Source organism: Melospiza georgiana, chromosome 16, assembly GCF_028018845.1.
Source record: "Melospiza georgiana isolate bMelGeo1 chromosome 16, bMelGeo1.pri, whole genome shotgun sequence".
Lineage (NCBI taxonomy): Eukaryota > Metazoa > Chordata > Aves > Passeriformes > Passerellidae > Melospiza > Melospiza georgiana.
The window spans coordinates 1,706,101-1,720,006 of NC_080445.1; the positions used below are offsets into that span (position 1 = coordinate 1,706,101).

The 13,906-nt window shown below is 51.7% G+C and overlaps 1 protein-coding gene across 3 annotated transcripts in view; it reads right to left on the reverse strand.

Annotated features, from left to right (window-relative positions):
- Nucleotides 1–1,668: 1,668 nt before the first annotated feature.
- Nucleotides 1,669–13,906, reverse strand: part of LMF1 (lipase maturation factor 1) — a 137,020-nt gene continuing 124,782 nt past the window's right edge. For all 3 annotated transcript variants that reach the window (XM_058035552.1, XM_058035554.1, XM_058035553.1), the window contains 2 exons: nucleotides 8,349–8,461; nucleotides 1,669–2,330 (listed from right to left, as the gene is read on the reverse strand). In XM_058035552.1, coding sequence (XP_057891535.1) covers nucleotides 2,156–2,330; nucleotides 8,349–8,461 — 288 coding nt within the window. In that variant the 3' untranslated portion in view covers nucleotides 1,669–2,155. The remainder of the gene's footprint in view (nucleotides 2,331–8,348; nucleotides 8,462–13,906) is intronic.

The following is a 13,906-nucleotide window of genomic DNA, read 5'->3' on the forward strand; positions in this document are numbered from 1 at the left end:
GTTATTAGAGGAATGTTTGAAAATGGAACCTGGGTGGACACTGGGGCTTGGAGCCCCCTGGGACAGTGGGAGGTGTCCCTGCCATGGCAGGGGTGGGATGGGATGGGATTTCAGGTCCTTTCCAGCCCCTCTGGAATGTCTGGATGCCCCATCCAGCCTCCCACAGCCCCATCCCTTCGCCATGGGATCATCCCTTGCTGCTGGTTCTTCCCAAATTCCCCAAGCACAAATCATTTCCTCATTCCCTACATCCAGGGGATGAGTTAAACCCCTCTGTCCATCCACATTCACTTTCTGCTCTCCTCAGGAACAAACCTGGATGTGGGATTAAAACAAAAAAAGGGAGAATTCCTTCTTTTTTAGGGGGGAAATCAGCTGGGATGAGCTGCATCCACCTCACCACAGCCAGTGGCCAATGGGCAGAAATGCAAACCCAGCTGGGCTTGTGAAGGGACCTCATGCTTCCAAATGCTGGAATCTTGAGAAAAAAGGGGGAAAATAACTTCTACCTCAGTTACACTAAGTGTAAATACTTGGGGTACCCCAAGGGTCAGCAAATTCCCTGTAGGAAAAGAAAATAAAAAAATTAAAATGGATTATTTCTGATTCAGGAACAGCCCTAGGATGTCTCCAGCCATGGTGGAGCTGGAGCTGCTCAGGATGGACCTGGGGTGACCACCTGGCCACATCCTGCCTGTCTCAGCTCTGGAATTTCCCTGGACCTGACAGAGAACCAGGAGGAGGGAGCGGGATGAGATCAGGTTTGGGATTGGGATGAGCCAGGAAGGGCATCACCCCATGGAGCCCAACCCTGCCCTCCAGAACCTCTGCAGAGGCTGGTGGCACCTCAGGGACATCAGAGCTGGCAGGAGCAGCTCCCAGGTGGATTCTCCTCCCCTGGTGCTGCTGTAGAATTTTCCTTTCAGTGCTGAACTCTGGGATAAAAATCCTCTCCACAAAACCCTTCCCAGTGAGCAGATAACTGAATGTGGTTCTGATTTCCTCCCACCACAGAATAATTGTTCCTTTTCTTTTCTAAATTCTTGTCCCAGGTATACATTTCCAATGGAATCCCCTCCTGCCCCTTTGGATGGGTTTTATCTTCCAGGCACTGCTCTGAAACAGAGTGGGGAGCTTGCATTGAAAATAGAAAAAGGGGAAAAAAAAGCTTAACAAGCAGCAAACAGGAATGGGAATGCTGGTCTGGGATCCATTATCCCTGACCCAGAGGTTGGAAAGCAAAAGAAATTCATTAAACTTGGGAGGGGGAGGCCAGGGCTGTTGGGTGCCCAGTGCATGGGGGTGCCCGGGGGGTGTCACTGCCACCCATCCCCTGTCACCCCTCTCCCATCCAGGGCTGCACCCACTGCAGAAGGAGCAGCGTGGATGGAAAATCCACTGAAACCACGAGGAACCCTCAGCAGAGGCACCCTGGAAGCCAGGGGAGAAGGAGAGGGGGAATTCTCCTCTCCCAGCCCTGGGTCCCCAGGATGGGGACAGACATTTGGACACAACACCAAATTTTGGATTCTCCCCAAAACACAAATCAGGACTCACCTCATTGCTCACCTGCCACCCCACTCCCATGGGAGCTGCCTTGTCCCTTGGGCTCCTTTTTTTCCCTTTTTAGCACTTCCAGGAAATACAAAAACCCAGTGAGGCTCCTGCTGGTTATTCAAGGATTGTTTCTTTAATTCCTTTCCAGGAACACGTTCCCAGCGGTGCCCAATTGGTGTATGTGGTTAAAAAGGTGCAAGAGAACATGGAAAAGGGCCATTCCTGTGCCTGCCTGCACAGCCCACACCACCACAGAGATCCCTCCAGGTTTGTTTTCCCATTTTTGGTTCAAACCCACATTCAGCTGCTTTTGGCAGCACCAACACGTCCCCCAAAACCAGTCTTGGTTATTTGCTTGCCTTTTCCCAGTTCCAGAGGAATTCCTGAATGGAGCAGCCTGGCAAAAGAAATCACCCACTGAGGTGAGAAAAAAAGCAGCTCACAGAGCAAGTGGGCAAATTGGCTGGGAATCTTCTGGAAGAACCTTCTGGAAAAGAGCCGTGAACAAGGATACGGATAAAAACCAGAGATGTTTGGAAGGAGCTGCCCATTCTCCATCTTCCCAGCTGGTCCCTCTTGTCCTGGCCATCCTCTTCCCTCAGTCCTGCATGGGATGAGGCCAATTCCTGTCCTCAAAGAACTTCCTGAGGCCCTGCAGGTTGACGGGGGGGAAATAGGGGCCGATCCTTTTCCGGATCCACCACTTCCCATCGCGGGCGTGCTTCCCCCCGGGCTGGCTGAACTTGTACCTGAAGTGTTCCCCCCGGATCCACCTGTGGGAGACAGAACAGCAGCTCAGGCCTTGCCAGGGCTCCTGGGGAGAGGCTTGGACTGTGGTTTGTTCCTTTGGATTGGTGTTTTGGAGCCTTTCTGAATGGAGAAATCGGCTTGAGGGTGCTCAGGGTGGCTCCGCATCCTGGTACTCCATCCTTCCATCCAATTATCCATCCAATTATCCATCCATCCATCCATCCATCCATCCATCCATCTGTGCCTCCATCCATTATCCCTCCATCCATCCCTCATTCATCCATTCATCCATTCATCCTTGGGATGCCCACAGCCAGCAGCAGTGACTTTGGGAAGGCTTTGGGAAGCTCCCAAGCTCCTCTTGATGCCATTCAGGAATCCAGCTGTGCCTCGGGAATGATGCATGAGCAGAGGAGCTTTAACATCCCTTGCTTTGAGCACTCCCCACACCTTTCCGCAGATAAATATGAAATAATAATAATAATAATAATAATAATAATAGTAGTAGTAGTAGCAAGAATAATAAGATTTTTTCCTTTCTCAGAGCCATCCTGGAGCGTTTGTGCCTGGGATATCTGGGAGCAGGGAGTGTGAGCCCCCAGCACGCCCTGCCCAGGCGGCGGCGGCGCGGCTCTGAGCGCATCTGTTCTCCGGCTGCTGCGGGAGCTGACAGCAGAGGAGCTTTGAAAGCAGTGCAGAAAGGAACATTCATCAGTGTCAGGAAACACCCTGGGAGCTGCCCATGCCGCTGGATCCGGGGGGTTTGTCCCCCTTGATGTAGGACATGCTGACAAGGGCCGCAGCGGCGCCCGCGCCGGGAGCATCGCCGGCGTTGCCGGGCGAGTCCATAAAACACCCACAAAATAAAACTGTCAAAGTCGTGTCAGTGCTCATTTAAACCTGCTCTGCTCCACTAGGAAAATACAGACCCTGCTACTGAGCAGGGCACTGCAGCTGGGGGATCCCTGGAGTGCTGGGAAGGTCCTTCCTGCTGCTGAAATAATGAGGGACGGCTCCGATGGGTTTGCCATCAGTGCCGGGCTTTGGGGAGCAGGGCAGGGTGAGGGGATTGGGGAAAGCTGCACCCAGCCCATGGGCGGCTCCAAACCCAACAGCTCTGCTCCAGTCCTGCTGGGACCCAGGAGAGCAGCACAGGAAGGATTCTCCTACGAAACCATGGGAATATGGGATGCACAGGGAGGTTTGGAGTCCCCATCCCGGGAGGCGTCCAAGGAATTCCTGGAGGTGGCACTCAGAGCTCTGGGCTGGGGACAAGGTGGGCAGTGGGCACAGGTGGGGCTTGCTGCACCTGAAAGCCTTTTCCAGCCCCAGTGATCTGGGATTCTGTGTCCATCACACCCATCATGTTTTCCAGAGCAGCTGTGGCTGCCATGGATCCCTGGCAGTGCCCAAGGCCAGGCTGGATGGGGCTGGGAGCACCCGGGACAGTGGAGGTGTCCCTGCCATGGCAGGGGTGGCACTGCATGGGTTTTATCCTTCCATCCCAAACCATTCCATGACTCAATGACTCTGAGGATGAAGGAAGATAAACGGGCAAAGGGGCCCTGAGTGGAATTTGGGGAGCACAAACCTGCACCTCACCCCCACAAACTCTGCCCTGCAGCTGCTGCCTTCATTCCAGCCTGGCCCATTCCTCACTCCCTCTCTTCCCTCTTTCTGAGGCTGGGAAAAGCCAAACAGGGGCTGGAGCTATTCCCACAGGGTTTCCTTTGCAGGAACAAAAAATTCCTGTTAATAACTGAGTGTTACTGAACAGCCTCATCCCTGAGGGTCCAGGGAGCCCCTCCAGGATGATTGGAGATTTCCAATTGCTGCCTGACTGCTTCCTGGAATTGCCAAACCATCTCCACCTCCAATCCCAGATCCACCTCCCAAAAATGCTTCAGAGCTGATTTTATGGGAATCTCCTGCTCCCAGCATCCTCCACCTGCCCCTCTGATGCTTGGGGGTTTTTCCTTCACTGAGTGGCTGCAGAGCACTTCCCAAGCTGGACCCATCTCCAAATATTCCCAAAATAAATGTAGGAAAACCTGGAACCAGGAGGGAATATTTCCTAGCCAGGCTCAGGATGTAAAAGCTGCAGTGTTTAATACCCACTGGAGCCCCTCATTTCAGGGCTCACAGAGTTTACAAGCTCTGCCAGTGTTTATAACCTGCCTGGGTGCCTCAATCCTGGAATTATGGGGTTTTCCAGCTCCTCCAGTGCTGGTCCTGCTCCCTCTTCCTGGGATTCAGGGAGGGAAGGTGCTACAAACTCCCATCCTTGCAGAGTTTGTGAAGTTTTGGAGCTTCCAAAAAGTCTCCTGGCAGCTGGAAGGGATCCACAGGTCTTGGAGACTGAGCCTGCAGGAGATTCCCTGATTCCTGCTCTGGAGAAACACCCACAGCTTCTGGAAGGTCAGCAAGGAGCTGCCTGAGCTCACCAGGGTGTCCCAGGTACGCAGAGAAGGATGAGAAGCACTTGTGGGGATTTACCGAGCAAACACAGGCTGGCAGCTCCTCCTGGATCCCTGGCAGCAGCTCCCATTAAAAATGGCTTTAAACTGAAGGATTTGCTGGGACATTGGGAAGGAATCCCTCCCTGTGAGGGTGGGCAGGCCCTGGCACAGCTCCTCAGGGAAGCTGAGGCTGCTCCACCCTGGAAGTGTCCAGGGATGGGGTCTGGAGGATGATATCCCTGCCCATGGCAAGGGCTGGATGGCATTCCAAGGTCTCTTCCAGGAGATGGAAAACCCTCTCTGCTGTGAGAGAACCAAAAGCCTCCTTTGGGCAACTCCTGCTCCAACAGCGGTGCCAGGAGAGCGGCAACACCCATAGAGGAGGAACAACTGAACCACCCGAAAAACCCTTCTGCCACCACCTTTGGGGGCATCCCCAGCAGCCCCTGGCCTCGGGGAGAGGCCAGAACAGCTAAAACTAACCAGAATTATTTTTTACAGCAGTGTTTGCCCTCAGCAGATGCCCAGAGCAGCAGCAGCTGCCCCGCAGCGCCCTCGGGTATCAGCCCCAGGGGGATGTGTTAAAAATTAGCAGCAATATTGGACTTGCTGGGATGGGGGCCTAAATCTCCCAGACAGCTGTAATTAGTTCCAGAGGGTGCAGCTGTCTCCCTGCAACAGCTGAGGGGTTCCAGGGGAAAAAAAACAAAACCAACAACCCAGTGGTGGTTTCTGTTAGAATTAATGGCCTGCCAAGGCAAGGAGGGGTGGGAGAGGGAAAGCAAACAAGCAAAACATGGGGTGACTTTTTGGGGATTTTTTGGGGTGTTCTGTGTTGAGGTTCTCTGCTCTGCTGTAAATCAGGTGGTGGGAAGCCCAAATTCATCAAGGTAATATTGCTCCAGCATTGCTGCTCTTGCCCTGGTGGTGGAGGGAGCAGAAATTAATTATCTTGGCCTAAATTGAGGGAATCAGGGCAGTTTTGGGGTTGTTTTTTCAGTGCTGCTGATTCTGGTCTGGTCCCACAGAGATGGAATATCCCATGGGCAGCTGATCCTCAAAATCCCCTTGGGAAGAGGCACAGTGGGGTTTTCCTCTGGTTTTTCCTCTCTGGATGGGGTAGGATGGGTGGGACAACACCAAGGGCAGAGAAAACTGTGGAGAAAAAAACCCCAAAAACTGTCTCCAGATGGATCCAAGACTGGAATTCACCCTGCCATGGATGAGAGATCCCATGGCCGCCAGCCTGGGGGAAATCCTGCCAGCTTGGGATGAGCTCTGCCTTCCCTGAAATACTGAAGGTTTTTTTCCCCCAAAGAAAACCCCTTAAACTTCCCTTCAGGGCTGTGGGATTTAATTCTGGTAATAGCTGAGGGATTCTTTTCCACCTCATCCCAGTGAGGCCTGGATTTTGCAGGAATTCCCAGTCCCTGCCTGCTCTCAGCACTGCCCCAGAGTCACCTTTATCTCTTTGGGGAAGGTTCAAACCCCAAATTGGCTTCTACAAAATGCAAATACAACCAAGCTCTTCCCATGGCTTGGGCTGATTCCACACATCCCAGTCCAGAGAGCAACTCCAGTCACTTTTAAATGGGAAATAAAATAAAATCCCATAAAAAAGGATCCCAAATGCCCCATTCCCCTGTGCTCCAAAGCATCCAAAGGGAAGCTCCCTCACAAACACCACCACTGCAAATCCAGCTCTTCACACCCATGGTGGGGCTTTTCCAACGAAGTGCTACTTTAATTGGAATAAAAATCCTGAAGTGACCATGATTTAATATCAGAGACACCAAACAGACCCCAAAACCTGGGGGTTTTTTTCCCCTCCTGTGGGCTAAATCTGATTTTTGTTTCCTTTGATTGTCGCAGCCTTTTCCATGGTGTGTTCAACACTTCTGAATTTCTCAGCCCAAGCCCTCCTGCTCAGATTTATGAGGGCTGGGCTTTTATGAACTATCCACTGCCCCAGAATATTTGGGAAATCCACATTCCCCAAACATCACCAGCCTCGAGGTCCAAGCTTCCCACTCAGCCAGGCCCTCAACAATGCCCTCATTTTTAATCAGTCACCTGTTTCTCATTTGAAGTTTATCACACTTGAAAAAATACTATAATTTCTTGAGTTGTAAAGAACCCTCCAAACTTTGGTCTCCGAAATTTCATTTCGAAGGCATTAACTCATTCTGAAAGTCCCTTGGCTATTGAAGGTGTAGAGTTTCCATTAGCAGAACAAACCCTGTGGAGGATGGAGTGCAAGGTTCTTATGGAAAACAGCCCCTTCCCCTAATTATTTAGTCTAGCAGGGAATGAAAATAATTAAGTCTCAAAACTCCCTTTGGAGTGGAGGGAGGGGGGAATAAGGGTAGGAAAATTAGGAGTTTTTTCCACCCAGCTACTGTGGTGGGAATGGAGGGATCCCTAAGGTTGGGCAGCAAATTTTCCCCTCAGTTCTGGATAAAAGTGCAGGATCAGGGAATTACATGGTCAGGGATGGTTTGGGATGGAGGGGAGGTTAAAAATCATCCAGTTCCATTGCGCCAGGCCACAGAGGGCAGGATTATGGGATTTTGGGAAGGAATTCCTCCCTGGGAGGGTGGCACAGATTTTCAGAGCAGCTGCGGCTGCCCCTGGATCCCTGGAATTGTCCAAGGCCAGGTTGGACAGGGCTTGGAGCAGCCTGGGATGGTGGAAGGTGTTGGAGCTAGAACTGGATGAGCTTTAAGCTCCTTCCCAACCCAAACCATTCCAGGATTTGGGGATTTTTACCATCTTGGGGTTTTCAAAGCACCTCAGAGGAACCATTTTGGAAAAAGTGGGAAGTTTTCTGTGCCTCAGCTGGAGAAAGAGTCTCTCTCCTGAGGAGCTTTGGGGACGCAGTGCCCTAAAGCTGGAAAACATCATTGGGATCCAAGGGGAATTTCATTCCACACAGAGCCCTGGACCTGCATCCCTGTTTGCAGTGCATCCTCAGAGCCTCAAATGGAAAACATTAGCAGCAGCATAACATGGCTTGAGTTGATCCAAAATGCCCCAAAAATGTTTTCTCAGCTAAATATAACTCCATCAACAAAACAGATGCTTTTGGGACAAAATTCCTTTTGTGTAAAACCTCGGAGTTTTCCTCTGTGCCTTTCCCTGGCTGATGTTGGCTTTGTCTCTTCCTTGAAAACACAAACAATTCCAAGAGCAGTGTCCACAAACTCAGTAATTCCTGCAGGGCTGTTTTGCCTTTGAAACACCTCAGGAGGTCCATGGAAACGGTGGGGTTTGACAAAGAGAACGTGGCAGAAGCCCCAGAGCTGAGGGGCAGGAAACCACAGCAGGAGGGACCATTCCTGGCCAGGAGCAGCAGCAGCACTGAGCCCTGCATGGATCTGCTGGGAATGGGCTCATCCCAAGGCTCCCTGCGGCCCTTCCAGGAGGGAAATGAGGTGCTGGCAGCACTGTGGTGTCCATCAAAGCCACTCTAAATCCCACCCCAAATCCCACCAAACACAAACCCCAACAGGAACCTCCTGTGCACACCCAGGTTAGGAACAAAGTGGATCAAGTTCTCCCTTGGGATGACTCCAGGCTCACCTTGGAGGGTCTCTGCCTGCAAAGGGGTTTGTGGCCAGCAGGGACAAGGTCTCCTCCTCCTGGGCCAGCAGCTTCCCAGCCAGGTGGATGATCCATTCGTTCTGCTCGTAGGTCTTGGGAAGGAAGGAGAAATGGAAATGTCAGGAGCTGCTGGGTTATTCCTGGATTAAAGATGCCTGGCCTTGGGGAGGGATTTTGGTGGATTTGGGTGGGAAATGGTGAATTTCCCAGTGTTTCAGCACATGTCCCATGGGATCCTTGAGGTCCACACAGAGACTGGCACCCTCAGGGAGCAGGGAGAGCTTCCCTGGGTTTGTCTCATCTGCCAATTCTGCCCCCAAAATATTTGATTTAAATCACTGATTTAGCAGCAAACCCCAGAGGGGAACCATAACAGCACATTTTCTATGGATAACCCATCCACCCTTTTAACCCAGACTGCTTTCCCCTGGGAGAAGGGTTTGGGTTGGCTCCCTTGTGTCATCCAAAGGAAAATAAAGAAAGTGGCTTCTCTATTCCCAGTCCCTGTCTCCTCTATTTCCTGCTATGTGATCCATCCCCTTTAAACTCCTTCCTCCCAGAGCCCCTTCTGGAGCAGCACAGTGGCAGAGTTTGACTGAATCCAGCTCATCCTGAGGAAGCAGGGATTGGTGTGGATGATCCTTATGGATCCCTTCCAGCTCCAGACATTCCCTGATTGTGTGATTTCCCTCCCTGCAGGAATCCTGCTCTCCTTCAGCCTGCCTAGCAGCGTTTCCCCACGGTGATTTTCTGACATTTTCTGCTTTTTCCTGGGTGGATTCTGGAGCGCAGGCAGTAGGGGACACTGTGGGAAAGGGAAAGGCAGGAGCTGTACCTGCAGGGCTCTCAGGCAGCCCAGCCCCGAGGCAGAGCTGTGCCAGAGCTCCCTCCCCTCCTGGCCCGCTTTGTTATTGCTGTCACCAAGGGAAACGGGAGAGAAACCGTGGAAAACACCCCGGCCCATCGGGGCAGCTCTACCTCGCGGGGTTTCTGACCCCAGCTCATCACGATGGAGAGGAAAACCACAGATATTTCAGCCAAAAAACCTTCTCACAGTGATGGCTCTGCCCCTCCTGCTTCCGTCCTGCTCCTTCCATCTGCTCTCATCCATCAGGGGTGGATGATGGAGAACAGGGATGGAAGATGGGGACGGGGATGGATGATGGGGACAGGGATGGATGATGGGGACCAAAAGGTGCCACAGCAGGGATCAAACACCACAAGCGACACCTTCAGCATCCTGAGACATCCCAGTGCTGTGGATGATGTTAAACATCATCTCCAGGAGAGCCTGGGAGGTTTGGGAGCTCCTGTGTGCCAGCTGGGAAGCAGCAGCAGGAGGATGTGAACGGGAACCACCAGAGATCCCCAGCTGGAGCTGGAGGAGGCCCCCAAACCCTGCAAGCCTGACTGGGAACCAGGAGGCTCCAGGAAGGTGGGATCGGCTCCCGTGGCCTCCAAACTGTTAATTAGCAGCTCTGTGCTCAGCAGAGTTGGACTTCTGGTCTGTAAAGTGTTTTTCTTGTAAAATTTACAACATGTCTGGCCCCAGTGAAGTCTGCGGTGAGAAATTTCCAGGCGGTGCAGCCCCCGCCCCCCTGCCCGGGCTGTGCTAACGACCCTGCTCAACTCATTACCTGCAAAGTGATAGCCTGGAAAAGGGGGGGAAAGAGTGCAGGAGATGCCCTGGAAAAGGGGGGAAAAGAGTGCAGGAGATGCCCTGGAAAAGGGGGGGAAAGAGTGCAGGAGATGCCCTGGAAAAGGGGGGAAAAGAGTCCAGGGGATGCCCTGGAAAAGGGGGGACAAAAAGAGTGCAGGAGATCTGGGCTGCACCCAGGGAAAAGTCACCACGAGGAGTTCCTCTCTCTGTGGATCTAGTGGGATCCAGCTGGATCTGCATGGTCACCATAGAGGGATCTGAGTGTGCAACACAGAGCCTGAACCACCCAGGGCATTCATGACAGGAGAACAAAGAATCCAGGATAGAGGCACACAGTGATGGGAGGCGGGCTGGCCTGTTTTGGGGTCAGATTTAGGGTTGGGATCTTCAATGAACAGGAGAAGCAGCCGGGACTGATGCTGCACAGCAATGATCCCTGGGCTGCTCCATCTCCATCCATCCATGGACCACACCTCCCTCAGCTGCTCCTGCCCTCCCTGGGGCCACACAGAGCCTGGGCTGGGTCCATACTGGGCTTACTGGGAGCCAGTGAGTGCACAGCCACGCAGGGAGCACCATCCCTGTCCTGAGCACTCCTGGGGAGCTGCAGCCCCCCAGGGCAGGGACACACTTCCCTTGGACATCTGTGCACAGTTTTCACTCTGTTCTAGCCCAGAAAGCCATGCAGGGAGCTGAGCACACACCAAGCCCATGGCCAACCCCATGGCCAACCCCAGCAGAGCCAAAGCCTGTCTGTGTTCATGGACACCCTGTGCAGATCCATGGGGATGTCAGGGGCAGCTCTCCAGCCAGATGAGCTGGGACCAGCACCCAGAACCTCCAAGAATCCTGTTTCAGGTACAACAGAGGAGACTAACCAAGAACTTGGGGCACTTTTTTGCTAAGCTTTGAATTCCTGATAGGTTTCAGCCTCAGGCAGACACTTCCCTCCATCTTTCCATGCCAGTCTCACCCCAAATGCCACTTGGGGAAGGGGTTTGCACCTTGTCCCAGCCACACCTGAGGAGCTGAGCATCACTGCCCATCTCCCCAGGGGCTTCCCTGCAGCTGCTGGCCCTCTCTGACCTCCCCACCCCAACACCTTCCCAGGGAATAAACACAGTGTTCTCACCTTGAACAATCTCACCTCAATGTTCTCCTGGTGTCCAGGAGAGTTTAATAACGCACGGAACTGAAACCCACAGCTCTGCTAAGGAGCCAGAGCAAAGCAGCCACAGTAGCAACCAAACCCTGCTGATAACAAAGCCAAGGGAACGTTATCATCCCAAAAAACACCCCCAAAAAACCCCTGGAGCTACAGGGAACATGCTCCCAACTGAAATAATAATAATAAGGAGGCTTTTCCTTGAGCTTTAATTGGTCATTTAATGAAAAAGGGCTGGGGATTAGTGTGGTGTTTTATGGAATCTCGGGGCTGGCATGGGCACAGGAGGAGGTCAGGATGAGATGCACATGTGGGAACAGCTGGAGACTTGGCACAGGAGCCCAGGGTTATTATTTCACGTGGTTGGGAGCCCTGAGGGCTTTCAGGTCGGAGTCAGTGGCTGCCAGAGGGGCAGGGCAGGTTCCACTGCCCCTGCTGGGGTGTGAGGGGCTGTCTGTGTGTCACAGCTGAGCCACCAGGAATTCCACCATGGAATTCCACCATCCTGGGCATTCCCACCCCACAGCCACCCCGCTGTAGTTAAACACCTCCAGCATTGCTGTTTAGGGAGTGGGAGCTGTCAGGAGGGACAACCCCTGTCAGAAAGGAGCTCACAGCTAATGGCACCCTTTGTTTTATGGAATTCCAGCTCACCATCACTTGTTCCCATCCTGCTGTCCAAGGAAGGTCCCTTCCATCATCTCCAATAACCCCATGGAATGGTTTGGGTTGGAAGGGACCCCAAAACCCATCCAGTGCCACCCCTGCCATGGGGAGACACCTTCCACTAAAGGAAGGAAAAAAAGGAAAAAGGAAAAAAAGGAAAAAGGAAAAAAAGGAAAAAGGAAAAAAAAAGGAAAACGGAAAAAAAAAAGGAAAACGGAAAAAAAAAAGGAAAACGGAAAAAAAAAAGGAAAACGGAAAAAAAAAAGGAAAACGGAAAAAAAAAAGGAAAACGGAAAAAAAAAAGGAAAACGGAAAAAAAAAAGGAAAACGGAAAAAAAAAAGGAAAACGGAAAAAAAAAAGGAAAACGGAAAAAAAAAAGGAAAACGGAAAAAAAAAAGGAAAACGGAAAAAAAAAAGGAAAACGGAAAAAAAAAAGGAAAACGGAAAAAAAAAAGGAAAACGGAAAAAAAAAAGGAAAACGGAAAAAAAAAAGGAAAACGGAAAAAAAAAAGGAAAACGGAAAAAAAAAAGGAAAACGGAAAAAAAAAAGGAAAACGGAAAAAAAAGGAGAGGAAAAAAAAGGAGAGGAAAAAAAAGGAGGAAAAAAAAGAGGAAAAAGGAAAGGAAAAGCTGAGCTGGGTGCAGGGAGCACTGAGGGCTGATGGTGACATCCACACCTCCTGCCCCAGGCAGATTTTCCCTCTGAGCACATTCTGGCTGCAAGGCTGAGACAACAGGAGGCTCCAATCGAATATCTGACAGGAACATACACCTGCCTGCTCTAGAAATGGGGTTACTTTGCCTCAGCTCTTCCAGCCCATGCATAACCTGAATCCTCCATCACATCCTTTTACCACCCAGAGCACCAGCCCTGCTGCTGGAGGCTCTCTCTGCTCTTAGGAAAGCAGCTGAAGGTTTTTTATGAATATCTTCATCTCTGGAAAACACACATTGCATCCCAGAGCATCCCAAGCTCTGTTCCACTGGGAGTTTTACATCCCCAGACTTTTGGAGCAGCTTCAAGGAACGATCCAACAAACGCTGGGCTTTAAATCCAATCTGAGGACAGCAATATTTTGTTATTTTGGAGCAGTTATTCCTTGATGAGCACCAAGAGGGTGCCTTTGTGTTGGCCATGCAGTCCCCACACAGAATAAACACCCCTCATGCCACAAGAAGGAAGGGAAAAGCTTTTCCCTTGGATTTTTCCTTTTCCACTGGTGGACAACAACCCTCTGGAGCAATAAATATCCAACTTCTGTAAAATCCACAACAGCAGCAGAGCTGACCAGCTCAAAGCCCCAGAAGTATGAGCAGTATTTGTTTTCTGGTTGTTATTGATCAGTAATGCCGAATCCAGGAACTGGAATGATTTTTGTGCCAGCCCAGCTCAGTGTTGGGCTATTCCTGAAATTCCACCATAAACCAGAAGTCAAATAATTACAGGAGGGCTGGCACCAGTAGCTGGAGCACAGATAAGCCTTTAACAATAACCCAGCATGTTTGTGCACTAACACATGGAAGTGTCAAGGGGGGGAGAGTTATTCCTAATGCTTCACCTCAATTTTGTGGGATTAAATAACATTCTGCCATTTCTGAGGGTGGGGATGTGCTGGCACAGGTGCCCAGAGCAGCTGTGGCTGCCCCTGGATCCCTGGCAGTGCCCAAGGCCAGGCTGGAGGCGATTTCCCAGTGAATCCTGCAGGAAGCTCCTGCGGGATCCCGGTGCTGATGAGGTGCAAAGAGGAGCCTGTCAGGAGCAGCACGAGGGATGGGAAATCTCTTTCCCCCAAATCCGGGGCTTTTGCACAGCCTGTCAGAGCTGGGAGCGTCAGCCCTGGTGCAGACAGCCCTGGAGCCAGGGGAGAGCGGTGCCAGAGAAACATCCCAGAACTTCTGGGAACAAATTCAGTCTAATCCAGAGGCTGAACCCGCTCGGCTTTATGGGCTCTGTGAGCTCCCACACGGGTTTTGCACGGCTCCTCTGGTTCACAGGGGCTCCTCCGGGGCTTTCAGCTCCTGCTTCTCCTCCTCTCTGCTGCTCT